At 43.1% G+C, this 15,159-nt stretch overlaps 1 protein-coding gene across 1 annotated transcript in view; it reads right to left on the bottom strand.

Annotated features, from left to right (window-relative positions):
• The window catches only part of cacna1ba (calcium channel, voltage-dependent, N type, alpha 1B subunit, a), a 494,356-nt gene that overhangs the window by 273,725 nt on the left and 205,472 nt on the right, over positions 1-15,159 (bottom strand). Inside the window, exons 6-7 of the mRNA XM_055659954.1 lie at positions 6,789-6,880; positions 2,535-2,687 (exon numbers count right to left, since the gene is read on the bottom strand). Coding sequence (XP_055515929.1) covers positions 2,535-2,687; positions 6,789-6,880 — 245 coding nt within the window. The remainder of the gene's footprint in view (positions 1-2,534; positions 2,688-6,788; positions 6,881-15,159) is intronic.

The following is a 15,159-nucleotide window of genomic DNA, read 5'->3' as shown; positions in this document are numbered from 1 at the left end:
GGCAGCTTGTTCTATACATCCACCACCATTTGCATGAAAAAAGTTCTTTGTAGTTTCAAGAGGGGATCCTCCTGAAGTAATCCATCCGACCATCATCTCAACTCCTTTCCCTGAGAACACTACACTAGGTTCGAGCACAAGGTTATTGATATATTCTTTTCATGGTTTAGTTTTGAATATACCCATCCCGAATTCACACAGTTGTCAGGTCCACTGACTTCTATTCCAATACTCGAAAGCAGTGGCAGCAGTGCATGAGATAGGAAATAATCTACTCTACATTTTCCTTGATCTCCATTCCCTTTGTCCTATCTTCACACCTTATACTTCCTTATCTATGTATCTCCCTCTCCCCTGACATCAATCTGAAGAAGGGTCTCGACTTGAAACGTCACCCATTCCTTCTCTCCAGAGATGCTGCCTGTCCCGCTGAGTTACTCCAGCATTTTGTGTCTAGTGTGGACGGGTGATCAATGGTCGGCGTGGACTCAGTGGGACAATGGACCTGTTTCCATGCTGTATCTTTCAATTAGAAATAATCAAGGCAAGGAGAGCATCCGTGACAAGAGAAACAGAGTTAATGTTCACATTGAAAATGTTTCATTAGAACCAAGTTTCATCTTCAGTCTGAAACTTTAACTGTGTTTCTCTCTCTCCACAGATGATGCCTGCCCTGTTGAATAATACTCGTAAGTTCTGTTGTTATTTTTAATTTACTGCATCTGCAGTTTCGTTTTCATTCAAGGCAAGGAGGAATAAACTTGCCATGCCCTGTTTAAGCAGTGCCCAGCAAGTTGTCACTAACAGCAGTATGTGGAGTGTTGGTGCTTTATCAGCACCAACACACAGCAACACTTGTGTACTGCCGAGGTGAGGCCTGCTATATGATTTTACCTGGTTGTGTATGTAGACTAAAGCATTTCACTGTACCTGGGTACATGTGACAATAAAGTATCAGTGATCAAGGATCGTTGAATTTGCAGATTTTCCAACACTTGCAGAGTTGCCAGAAAAAAGGCAGCTTCAGTAGGAGAGGTTAATCTTAAATAAATACAGGGAATGAAAGAAAACATGAACAAGGGGAAGTTCAAGCCTGGGAGAATCTCCTGGCGTCAATGATGGAATGAGTAATTAGCAGATTAATTTATCAGCCGCACTGTGCTGTCTTTGGGAAGTAAACCCTGAGGGTACGAGAGTCTGTCTGCAAATCCATGAGTTAACGTGGTGAACAGATTGCAATAGGCCAGGTACGCCATCTGCCACAGTGCAACCATTTATACAGCGGCTTTACCGCAGAGATCAAAGCAGAAAGGGGACCATTTCTACGTGAAACAAATCCAGCATTATAATACGTCTCCATTACAGAATAGGTACTGATTTATTCCAGGCAGGTTTATTTTTTGCAGATGGAATATTAAAAATCAGATATGCAGCAATCACTGTCACCTTAAAAGTCATAAAGTCATACAGCTTAGAAACAAGCCCCACTGAGAACATCAGTTCTGGTCTGAAGCCGAACTTGTAGTGGGAGGGGAGGGGATCCAGTGGTCGTAGTCATTGTAGGAGCTCACATCATCAATCTGATGAGGAAGGAGGTTCTGCTGAGGCGACTATGAGGAGCTCTGGACAATGTGGAAAATTGTCCCGAGAGTGAGGGAATCGTTGAGAAGGTGAGATCGTAGAACTAATATGAATGGGTGATCAGTGGTCGGCCAAAGGGTCTGTTTCTATGTTGTACCTCTCAACTAAGTTGTAATTCCTTTCCTTACAACTCAAATGTAGAGGATTTCCGCTTGAGCATATTATAATATTACGAATATGATATATGTTATTTAATATATACATCTCACTTTAAAGAATTCCTGAATGCCTGGCTTTTACTTAATAAAAAGTGCTTAATCAGGTTTAGACCCGAAACGTCACCACCCAAACTTCTCTCCACAGATGCTGCCGATCCCTCTGAGTTACACCAGCTTTTTGTGTCTATCTTCAGTTTAAACCAGCATCTGCAGTTCCTTCCGACACATTTAGTTTAGTTTAATTTAGTTTAGTTTAGAGATAGATGGATAAACAATGTTAAACTCTAGATGCACACACATCACCACTGGAAAGACATTTGAACAAAACTAAAAATGAAGGGAAGTTTCTCTAACTAATGGGGCTGTCCCACTGTACGAGCTAATTCAAGAGTTCTCCCGAGTTTCCCCTGATTCGAACTCAGAGAATTACAGTAATAGCCGCTCGTAGGTACTCAGGGCTCTCGTGGACATTTTTCAACATGTTGTTTCCCGAGCTTACCGCGTTTCCACCTGCCGTTAGTGTTATGAGCCGCTAAGGGACGTCCCGAGCTCCGACGTACCCGCTACGTACATTCTACGTGCTTACCACGGGTTTGATTTTTTTTTTAAACTTGGGAGAACTCTTGGGTAAACTCGTATAGTGGGACAGGCCCATCATGTTTCAATTGCTTCAGCACATCACCAACAGTCAATTTGAACCATGCTAGGCATATTTCTTGTTGTTATTTTTCTTACTTGTTTCTTCACTGAAGCAGGTTGTGTGAAATTTTCCCATGTAGAACTCCAGACCGATAATGGCAAACATAACGATGGCAAAGAACAGGAGAAGCCCAATCTGAAGCAGTGGCACCATTGCCTTCATTATCGACTTTAATACAACTTGCAAACCTGATTGAGGGAGAAAACAGATTGAAAGATTTTAGATCAAGGGCTATGGATCTACAATTATCAAGATTAAGACATAGATCAAGCATGACTAGATTAAACAGCAGATATGCACGGCCTAGTGACACAGCTGCTGCCTCACAGTGGCGCCCACTGCGACTTCGATCCTGACCTCGGGTGTTGCCTGTGTGGAGTTTGCACGTTCTCTCTGTGTGTTTTCGTCCAGGTGATCCAGTATCCTCCCACATCCCAAAGACGTGCAGGTGTGTAGGTTAATTGGCCTCTGTAAACTGCCCCGAGTATGTAAGAAGTGGATGCAAAGTGGGATAACAGAACTAGTGTGAACAAGTGATTGGCGGCTGGCATAGACCCGGTGGGCTGAAGGATCTATTTCCATGCTGTATCATTCAATCAATTCAATCAATCAATCATCGCCTATCCCTGTTCCCTTTACCTTAAATTAGTTGTTTTGTTAATTCAAATTACATTCACCCTGTTTAATATTTTTTCAATTCAAAACTACATGTAAGAATTTACTTACCAGACACAATTGCATTGAAATATTGGTACTTATGTAAAGCTGCTCTGCTTAGCAAATTACATTTAATTAAGCCTGAAGCAAAAATATATGAAATGTAGAATAATTTCAAGAGAGAATATATTTGACCTTAACTTAAGCAAAAAAAAGTATAAAGCCAATTTGAAATAGAACTTAAGCTACACACTTTTTAAAAAACATTTTAAATAACTTTGAATGTCAAATTTGTCATTAAAAGCAAAAATAGTGTTTTTAAAAATGTATTAAAAATATGAAATGTTAAAAAGTGTCCAAATTCTGCTTCAATTGTTTTATGTGCAGGTTTCTGTAAAAATGTTTTACATACTATGTAGATTTTATTAAAGAAGAGGAGAAATAGAAACTAGACTGTGAAAACTCCTCCTCAACCTCATACTGTTAAAACTCAATGTTCCTCTGAATGTTTTTCATATTAACATGGAATTCATTACAAAATAGTATTACGAAGGAGCAGATAAAATTCTGAGAGGAATAGATAGGAGAGACAGTCTTTTTTCCAGGATGGAAAAATCAAATACTAGAGAGAATAGTTTTAAGGTGAGAGGAGCAAGGTTTAAAGGAGATATGCGGGGCAAGTCTTTTTACACAGAGGATGGTGTTTTTGGAACACACAGCTGGAGGTGGTGATTGAAGCTGATACATTAGTGATATGGATTATGTGCAGGTAGATATTGTAAGTGTTGAGACAGACACATTGTGTGTGTGTGTGTGTGTGTGTGTGTGTGTGTGTGTGTGTGTGTGTGTGTGTGTGTGTGTGTGTGTGTGTGTGTGTGTGTGTGTGTGTGTGTGTGTGTGTGTGTGTGTGTGTGTGCGCGTGTGTGTGTGTGTGTGTGTGTGTGTGTGCGTGCCTTTTTTATCTCTCTGTAAATGAGAATGAGCGATTTCATCTCCATGAATCTCTCTCTCATTCTCACCTTCTCCTTGAAATGCAAACACTCAATATAACATCAGCTTAAGTAAAATGGCTCTTTAACCCCACAAAATTTCTGATGCATAAATTGGATACCACATTGCCCACTGCCCCACCAAACAGGAGATCCATTCCATGTTTGAGATTGTAGACAAGGATTGGTTGCGTAGGTAATGGGCCTGTCCCACTTACGCGACTTATTCGGCGACGCCTTAGGTCGTTGCAGGTCGATGAAAATTTTCAACATGTTGAAAATTCAGCTGCGAACAGAAAGACGCTACGACTCTTTGGGCGACTGAGGAGACCACTCACGACCATACTGGCAACATGTCGCGGGGGTGAAGCCTGTATGGTCGTGAGTAGTCGCCCAAAGAGTCGTACCTTGTTCTGGTCGCCGCTGGATTTTCAACATGTTGAGAATGTTCGGCAACCTGTAACTACCTATGACCTGTGCCGGCAGTCGCCGAATAAGCTGCGTAAGCGGGACGGGCCCATTAGGAATGGGATGCATTTGGTTTTATTAGATTTCTCAGTACACCAAAAAACCCTTCAAACTAATTAAATTATCACACTCATTAAAAGCTGAGCCACTGTCTTACTTTTGTATTCCTTTTTTCTTATGTTTCAAAAATAATCCCATGGCTCACAACACACGCTGAACATTCTCCATTGTAACTAGCATGCAAGGGGGAGATTGATCTGGTAACATTTGATGCAACCTCGACTGGCTTTGATCACATTTGGTGGCAGAGTGTTTAATTAATCAAAGCACTATGACTGATTATTTAGGATTAACAATGTCTTTGAGCCGGGGAGGCTGGTATCAAGCATATGAGGTGCTGACAGCTCCTGCAGAGAAACATTTTGCCTGGTCAGGTTCAGCATGCTGGTTAGAAAATGAAGATTAAATTCCACTAAGTGGTTGAGAGATCTCTGTTTCTATAGAGCCTGATCAATTGAATAATGTTGGAGATGATCCCTTGTGGCGATGACAGCTCTAAGTGCTATCTGATCATCACTGTTGGCAGATAGCCCGGAGAATGAATGGCCACAGGCAGCTGTGAGCGAGCCTTGATGTACGCCTTGCACATTGTCCACAAGGGTGTTTCTCCCCGCACACCCGCACACCCATTCTGTCCCTTTCCAGAGTCCCAGTTGTCACCGTCAGTTATAGCGCTGGCTCAGCTTCCCATTCTGTCATCTTTGAAAGATACAGGCCCTTCAGCCCACTGAGACTATCCTTCACCCGTTCACATTAGTTCCATGTTATCCCTGTCTCTCATCCAGTCCCCACACCTTAAAGGTAATTTACAGAAGCCAAACAACCTACAAATTTGGCCCGCTGCAGCCTGGGTGCTGGAAACCCGGCCCAGCTGGAGCCGGAAGAACCGTTCCCAGAGTCAACTTCCAAGGCTAACTTTTTGGGTTGCCTATTTCCTTCGCTCCATAGATGCTGCTGCACCCGCTGAGTTTCTCCAGCTTTTTTGTGTACCTTCGATTTTCCAGCATCTGCAGTTTCTTCTTAAATAGATTAACTGATACATTGATGGTTTATGATACATCGATGGTGATTGGGTATTAGATACTTGAGATCAGAACCTTTCACAGCATCAGGCACTTGTCATCCTGAGAAAAATACATTACCCCAAGGCAAACAAACAGTTAAGCCTTTTAGTCGCGATTGCTAATAAATGAAGAAGCTATTAAAACAAATAGCAAACTGTAAAACTCTGTCTTGAATAAACATCACAATCCAAAATGCATTTTTCCGTATTATGGTAAAACCCAATATGCGATTGAATTTAGCCTGGGTGTGAATACATGGCAGGAAATTTCAACATCCGAAATAATATGGACATGGCTTGACTACTTGACTGGATCAAGTATGGAGTAACAAGTGGTTGGAAATTACACTTCAATGTCCATTTGCCACAACAATGTAGCCATTTGTCATTTGCAAGGTGAGATGAGAAATGGAGTAATCCTTTGGAGACACCATTAGTGAGAAGGAATTCAGTCTGTAATGCCTGATTCAATTTGTTAAAAAAAAAGTGTTTTTAATTTACCAGGATTTAGAAGAAATCAATCAGTTTTAAAAGGAATGCGGCAACAATGCAAAGTGCTGAAAATAATAGCTGGTCAAACAGAAGATTTCCGGCACCATTTTAACAGAAAAACCAAAACATTTAATCGCATATTTTCTTTTTTAAACTCTTTGATGTCAAACAGGTGATTTAAGCAAATGAACTAAATGTTTAAATGTGTGCGGTGAAACAGACAAAATTGATTCCTTGGGTCTCGACACAAAACCTCACCTATTCCTTTTCCCCAGAGAAGCTGCCTGACCCACTGAGTTACTACAGCGTCTATAATGAGTTGGGTTTTTTTCGTAATTAGAAACATCAAAATTAAATATTGAAGAGGGAATCATGCAGAGGTTTAAATGGTACGTTACATATTTTTCCTCATTTTAGATTACCCATAATAGAATGGTGCTGTAATATTCTGTGACTGTATTTGATGTATGAATTTTTAGTGTGAAAAATGAAGAGAATATACAGGTCATATGTAATGGTTATTCTTTGAAAGATAACAGTGAAGCATTTGTTCGACGTACTTGGAATTCCTGACACTAGTTTCAGCGGTCGTAGTACTCGAACAGCCCTCAAGGTTCGCAGATCAAAGTCCGTCCCAACAGTGGCCAAAATCCTGCAGGGAAATAAATAATTACAACATTAGATTCGTCATGAGAAATAAAGCTGGCTTCAGGCGGTGGAACTTGCCAATTACCACACCTGCCGTGTTTAGGATTGTTAAACTTAGAGGTAATTCTTAAATTTTCCTTGTACCTAAAAAGAATAAGATAACATTAACAGTTCAAGCACTGTTCTCTAGTGGATTGCAGCGGTGATGACTTGTGCTCGGAGCAAGATGAGTGCTGTGCACCGCTCTCATCCTCTGCATAACAGAAAGATGTGCATTACTCTCTCATACAAGATGCTTAATAGGACACAGAGGGAGAGGACAATAGGGGAGGAGAGAAGCTCAGAAACTGCCCTGGAACAGGATAGGGCACAGTTCACAATGGTTGGCTACCTGGCAGGTCCATCCTGTCTCTTTGGTGCAAAAATTATTCAACAAACTGCCAAGTTTATAGAAACATAGAAAATAGGTGCAGGAGTAGGCCATTCGGCCCTTCGAGCCTGCACCGCCATTCGATATGATCATGGCTGATCATCCAACTCAGTATCCTGTAACTGTCTTCTCTCCATAAGCCCTGATCCCTTTATCCACAAGGGCCACATCTAACTCCCTCTTAAATATAGCCAATGAACAGGCCTCAACTACCTTCTGTGGCAGAGAATTCCACAGATTCACCATTCTCTGAGTTAAAAATGTTTTCCTCATCTTGGTCCCCCTTATCCTTAAACTGTGATCCCTTGTTCTGGACTTCCCCAACATCGGGAACAATCTTCCTGCATCTAGCCTGTCCAACCCCTTAAGAATTTTGTAAGTTTCTATAAGATCCCCCCTCAATCTTCTAAATTCTTGCGAGTACAAGCCGAGTCTATCCAGTCTTTCTTCATATGAAAGTCCTGACATCCCAGGAATCAGTCTGGTGAACCTTCTCTGTTCTCCCTCTGTGGCAAGAATGTCTCTCCTCAGATTAGGAGACCAAAACTGTACACAATACCCCAGGTGTGGTCTCACCAAGGCCCTGTACAGCTGCAGTAGAACCTCCCTGCTCCTATACTCAAATGTGAAGTTACATAACTAATGCTAACAAAACTAATATAAAATTCTACTGAGGATTGAAGCTGGTCAACGCCGGCACTGTTTTAGTGTCGTGCAGCACAGATAGAGGCCCATTTGCCCACGACCAAGATGCCTGCCACAGCTACTCACAATTGCTTGCATTTGGCCGATATCCATCTAAACCTTTCCTATCCATATATGTGCATAAATGTTTTATAAATTTAACAAATACTTGCCCTACCCCTTTCTCTAGCAGCTCATTCCACATACCTACCACCCTCTGTGTGGAGAAACTTTAAATAGTTTCCCTCTCACCATAAATCTATGCCCTCTAGGTTAAGACTTCCCCAGCTTAGTTAAAAAAAATGGTGGCCTCATGTACACCCCATTCCATTTAATAAACTTCCATAAGGTCACCCCTCATCCTCTTTCTCTCCAGGGAGAAGAGTCACAGCCTATCCAGTTTCCCCTTAGAACTCAAACCCTCCAGTCCCGGCGACGTTTCGGTGAGATTTTTCTCCGCACTTTCCAGCTTCGTGACATTCATCCTCTCACTCTGCGCCCAAAACTGCGCACAATATTCGAAGTGCGGTCTCACCAACGTCCTGTACGCTTCTCACGTGACATCCCAACTCCTGTATTTAACGCACTGACCGTTGAAGGCAAGAATGCCAAACACCTTCTTCACCATCAGAAGAAGGGTCCCGACCTGAAACGTCACCTATTCATTTTCTGCAGATATGCTGCCCAACCCATTGAGCCACTCCAGCATTTTGTGTCTATCTTTGGTATAAACCAGAATCTGCAGTTCCTTTTTATTTCCTTCTTCACCATCGTATTTCCTTGCATCGCATCTTTCGGGGAACTGTGTACTTGTTGCCATGGGTCTCTCTGTTCTACAACACTCTCCAGGACTTGACCATTTACAATGGAAGTACTGCTCTGATATAAATGAGCAAAATGCAACAGTGTGCACTTCCCAGAGTTAAATTCCACCCAACATTCCTGGCCCCATTTCCCAATTGTTCTAGCTCCTGTTATAATCTTAAATAACCTTCTTCACAGTCCACTGCACCGTCAACTTTGGTGGTGATCCACAAATTGACTAAGCATGTTATCAACAATGTCATCCAAATCGTCAATATAAATGACAAACCATAGTGGACCCAGCACCGATCCCTGTGGCTCACCGCTGGTCACAGGTATTTAAATGGTAAAGTAACTCTCTACTGACATCCTCTGCCTCCTACCACCAAATGTACACACATTGTGATTTGGCCCACATCTTCCTTCACATTTCAATTTATACCCAATGACTTTACCTGTTCTGTGTGAGAAACTGGCTGTAAATGATTCTGTGCTCATGGTGAAGGCCGTCCCTTGTTCCATAACTCAGGTGGATTCGGATCTGGACCCCGGGGAGGATTGTTTTTTTTTTACAATCCACCAAACCTAGTGGCCATTCATTCCAAGATTCCACTAAATCTGCAGGACAGAGTTATTAAACTTTGCTTTTCTTGTCATTTCTGTTCTATTGATTGATCTGACTTGCTGGGCGTGATTTACAAAGGTGGTACAATTAGCAGCTCTGCTGCCTCGTAGCCGCAGCAACGCATTGTGCAGAGTGGTGGTGGAAGCATAGACGATAGTGGTTTTAGATAGGCACATGGGTGCAGGGAATAGAGGTATATGGTTGTGCAGGCAGATGAGATCAGTTCCACAACATCATGATGGGCACTAACATTGTGGGCCGAAGGGCCCATTCCTGTGCTCTGCTGTTCTATGTTGTAATCACACTGCCAGAGGATTGCGATGCTCTTTGTTCATAATTCCCTCACTTTGCTCCTATTTCTTTTGACAGCAAAGGAGCAAACAGATTATTGAGAATCCCTTGCCGCACCATGCTTGTTAAGTGTAGTTCTGCAACATGCATTAACACACAGGTTAAAGGGAAATGGCTGCCACAACATTTGGCCAGGATTGATTCGTTAATCCCCTGAGTGAAGGGGAATTACTCTTCATCCCCTGAAAATCTCACAGCACACCGGTGATGAGTAAAGTTAATTAGCGCTGAGTGCAAACATCTCTTCTACCTTATGCCTTCTAAAAGCAATTAGATAACACAATACTGCACGTACAAATGAGCACCTCCAACCACTAACTGCATTTGTGTCAGGGAGTGGGCAGAGAAAAGATATGAGAAGCCTCCTTGACTCATGCGCTGCTCCAAACCGGATACAGATCCTCTTACGTTGGACGCCTGAAACGAAGGAGTTCGTAAATAAAATATTAACCCCATCATATTCCTGCCTTCCTGGCATCGAAGGTGACCCTTCCTCTATTCTCACTCTTTCACACACAAGCACATAACGCATCCTCCCCCCCAGTCCAGCCTGGTAGAGCTGCAGGATAAGTGGATAAGGACCATGGGGATACATTTCAGAGACAGAGCACAAAGCACTGATGTGACTAGTGCACGGACTGCCTCACATTGGGGGATGGATATGAAGTTTCTGAATCAAGTCGCGGAAAAAGAAAAAAAATCAGAGCTCACAGCATCACAGATGCTGAGTCAGAGCGGGAACTTTTCACTTCTTTATTGCACACGGGTCAGTTGTCAGGTCTTGCAGATGACTGCGCCTCCAGAAAATGTCATTGTTGATTGGGATAATGACCACCAAACGAGTGAAAGGTGAAAGAATGTGCTGAGTGCCAGGAAAAAAGGCTTTAAATTGTTTTTAAATATAGATTTAGTATATAAATAATTTGTATGTAGATATGTAAAGACATCGAAAAACATAAAAAGTGGTAGTGCTCAGCAGTTCGAGTAGCAGAAGAAATGAGGAAGGAAGACATTGGAGATCAAACATGAATGCTAGCAAGGAGATTGAATGCGAAGAGAAACTGATGAAGGAAGGCAGTACTTTCTGCCCGACAGGTCCAGGGGGAAGGAGCAATGACCTGGGTGGGACAAGTGGGTTGTAGATGGAGTGAACGGCAGATGGAGTAATGTTAATGTTATTTTCTTGTATGAATGCAGTGTATGGATGGATGCATGATTCAGTTCCCAAACCTCCCACCAATTGGAGTAACTTGTCCTTGGTCATTGGGACCAAAGACATGTGGAAGGATCGGTTTAGTTTAGTTTAGCCAGGACAATGGGCCTTTAAGGCCAAGATAAGGATCTGCACTGTTAAGAACTTTGAAACTTGAAGGACACAACTTGGGTGTCTGAAAACATGGGGACTCTTTGTGTACTGCCTCGGTGAAGTCTACTATACTTACACTACGATCGTTGCACTTTTGTAATTATCTACAGTATGATTTTACCAGATTGTCTGCAAAGCAATGAAATTCACTGTGACAACACCATATTTAGTCTAGAGATACAGGGTGGAAACAAGTCCTTTGGCCCGTTGAGTCCAGGTCAAACATCAGTCACCGACCTGTTCACACTATTTCTATGTTTTCCCATAAGGTTAGAAAGAGAAAATGCAAACTCCACACAAACAGAACCCAAGGCCAGGATCAAACCCGGGTGTCTGGCGCTGTGAAGCAGCAGCTCTACTGTCAGGTTCAATTTGAACCAGGGACCAAGGATAAATGTTCCCCCCCCCCCCACTCCTTCATTGTCCACAGCAGCAGAAAGATGAATTACATTCAAACCTCCAGCAGTGCTGAAATCTTCCAGCGTGAACACAGGAAACATATTTGCTTTGTGATTCAATTTTCCCTTCATCTCATAAGGCATCACATTTCATAAAGTGGCAATCAAAGTTTGAATGATTGTAGGTGCGATTCCTAATGTAGTTGACTACAGTACATTACTAATTCTTGGAAGCATCAATAACCGCACTATCAGCTTCAATCATTTTTTTTTTTCCATAACAGGATTTCTATCCACATTTTATAGTCCCAATGTTATGATATAAATGACTATTTTTGCTTTTTGGAATTCAAAAAAGCAAACAAATCTCCTGGGTTGTTTGTATGAGAATTACTGCTGAAATATCTCCTCACAAAGATGGGCAAATGTGTTGTACTCTGGTGCTCCACCTGAGAGGGACATCATCGATCATGAAAGGTAAACAGTGAGCAGAAATGAGTTTCTTTTTTATCTGAAGGAATTAAACAATGCACAATGAGTCAGACTGAAAGAAAGAATTCCATCTGTCCAATTCGACAACTAATGTAATATTCGACAAAGCACAACTGTGCGTAGGAAAGAACTGCAGATGCTGGTTTAAATCGAATATAGACACAAAATGCCGGAGTAACTCAGCGGGGCAGTGTGACGTTTCGGGTCGAGACCCTTCTTCAGAGTCTGAAGAAGTGTCTCAACACAAAAGCAATGCTGCCTGTCCCGCTGAGTTACTTAAGGGCCTGTCCCACGAGCATGCGACTCCATGCAGCAAGCACGACCTAAGCAAGTCCATGCAGCAAGCGCGACCTAACGTGGTCGCTTGAGCCGTACGGCCTCGCGGGGCTGGTCCCACTTCGATCGCCGGAGCCGTATGGAGTTGTGCGGATCTAGTCCCGACATCGTGCGGGCCACCGGAAAACTGACCGTGTTCAAAAATTCCGCGCGGCGACGACCTGCCGGCCCGCAGCCGCCTCGACGCCGTACGTCACGCGCGGACTTCACTCGAACTTCATGTCACTCATTCGACCTCCGCGTGGCCCCCGCTTCTGGTTAGGTCGCGCTTGCCGCATGGAGTCGCATGCTCGTGGGACAGGCCCTTTAAGCTTTTTGCGTCTGTTTCCCTTTGATCCCTCTATCTCTGCAACTTAAAACACATTTATTTTCTCACTTTTTAAAATTCTGATGCAATGACATGGATGTGAAATGTTCACTCTGGTCACCTCTTCACAGATGCAGCCTGACCTGTGGAGTAATTCTACACATACTGTGGGGTTTTTTTCTTTCATGGAGAGCTTCCATGCTTCTCCTCAAAAATGCATGGAATAATTTTGTCCAGTTGAGAAACAAATTTGATGTGGGGTTTTCCCCTCTCTCCATGAAATCAAGGTGTAATTGCTAAAGGGACTTGGTAACCCTGTTCAATTGACTGCTTCCCTTTCACCAAAGTTTGAAATGGAATATAAACTAACATTTACCAGACATCTAAAATAAGAATGGACCTTATTGGGGAATGTTCTAAAGTGATAAATTAGTAGAAGTCCATTGCTGCTTTCTGATCTTTCTGTTCTCATTAAGCCAACTATTGAATTTGGAGAAATTATCATAATTGTTTAAGCAGAAACCAAAGTGCTGGAGGATCAGACACAGTTTGAATGGTGACATTATGGGTCGGGGCCCTTTTTCTGACTGCCTGACCTAGCGAGTTGTAGAGTCAAATAGGACAGAAACAGGCCCTTCGGCCCAACCAGTCCATACCAACCAAGATGTCCTATTTAAGATTGCCTCACTTACCCATGTTTGACCCATATCTAAACTTTTCCTATCCATGTACCTGTTCAAGTGCCTTTTAAAAGTTGTTATTGCAGCTGCCTCAACTTCACTAGCATTTGCTTTTTGCTCAAGATTCAAACATCTGCAGTTTCTTGTCTCCATCAGAGTTTCAACAATGCATAAAACTTTTAACTGAACTAACTAATGTGGTAGCATTTGTTATCTCATCCCCTCTATCTACTCCTTGACTTGGTTTTTGTGAAGAGTCAAAGACACCTGGAGATGTGTTGTTTAGTTGCTGCAGCACGTAAGCTTAGTTTAATTTGCTTGAGAGACACAGCGCGGAAGCAGGGCTTTCAGCCCACGGACCAGCGATCCCCGCACATTAACACTACCCTACACACACGAGGGACAATTTTATATTTATACCAAGCCAATTAACCTACAAACCTGTACGTCTTTGGAGTGTGGGAGAAAACCGAAGATCTCCGAGAAAACCCACGCAGGTCACTGGGAGAACGTACAAACTTGGTACAGGCAAACATCCATAGCCAGGATTGAACCCGGGTCTCCGGTGCTGTAAGGCAGTAGTTGTATCGCTGCGCCATCGTGCCTCTCCTAATATTACATTAGTTAATGGTAATAATACGACGGCTGAGCCAAATACCACACCGCAAGCCAATCATAATGTAACGGCAACTTCAGAAGATTCTATTTGCATTATTGCTCAAGGGCCTGTCCCACGAGCATGCGACTGCATGTGGCGAGCGCGACCAAAGTGGAAGCGGGGGCCGCGCGTCGATGCGGTGCGTACGGCCTCGATGTGGCTGCAGGCCGGCAGGCCGTTGCCGCGCGGAATTTTTGGACAGTGTCAGTTTTTTGGAGACCCGCGCGATGTCAGCACCAGCCCCGCACAACTCCATACGGCTCCAGCGATCGAAGTGGGACCAGCCCCGCGAGGCCGTACGGCTCAAGCGACCACGTTAGGTCACGCTTGCCGCATGCAGGCGCATGCTGGTGGGACAGGCCCTTTAGAGAAGCAGCTGCTGTGACACAGTGTCGGAAGGAACTGCAGAAGCTGGCTTATACTGCAGATAGTCACAAAATGCTGGAGTAACTCAGTGGGTCAGGCAGCATCTTTGGAGAAAGGGAATAGGTGACACAGACTCTGTTACATTTGAGATATTGCTTTATCGAACAGAATCTGCTTTCAACAGGCAAATTTTTCAAATTTTATAATGAAACATAAACATCGAAGACAGAACAGTATAGCACAGGAAGAGGAAATCAAATCAAATCAAATCAAACTAATCCCACCTGTCTGTGCATGACCCAGACCCCTCCATTTCCTGTGCATTCATGTGGTTTTCTAAATGATTTGAAAACTGGATCTTAAAACAAAAGAACACACTTAAAGGCTGCAGTGAGCTTGTTCCTGTCTAGTTTAGCTTAGAGATTAGAGAGACAGCATGGCAACAGGCCCTTCAGCCCACCAGTTCCACGATGACCAATGCTCACCTGTACACTAGTTCTATGTTATTCCAGTTTTGCATCCTACATACTGGGGGCAATTTACCGAGGCTAACGTTACAGAGGCCAACTCAATTTACGGAGGCTAACAGAGGCTTTCATATACTACAAATCTTTCGAATATGGGAGGAAACTGGAGCATCTGACGAAAACCCACCTGGAGACAGGGAGAACAGGCAAACTCTGTACAGACAGCACCCATCGTTTGGATGGAGCCTGGGTCTCTAGCGATGTAAAGCAACAACTGCATCACTGTGCTGCCTAAATGTGGCATGGTGCAAATTCATCA

The sequence above is a fragment of the Leucoraja erinacea genome, chromosome 31, assembly GCF_028641065.1.
Source record: "Leucoraja erinacea ecotype New England chromosome 31, Leri_hhj_1, whole genome shotgun sequence".
Lineage (NCBI taxonomy): Eukaryota > Metazoa > Chordata > Chondrichthyes > Rajiformes > Rajidae > Leucoraja > Leucoraja erinaceus.
This window is presented reverse-complemented; position numbering and strand designations above follow the sequence as displayed.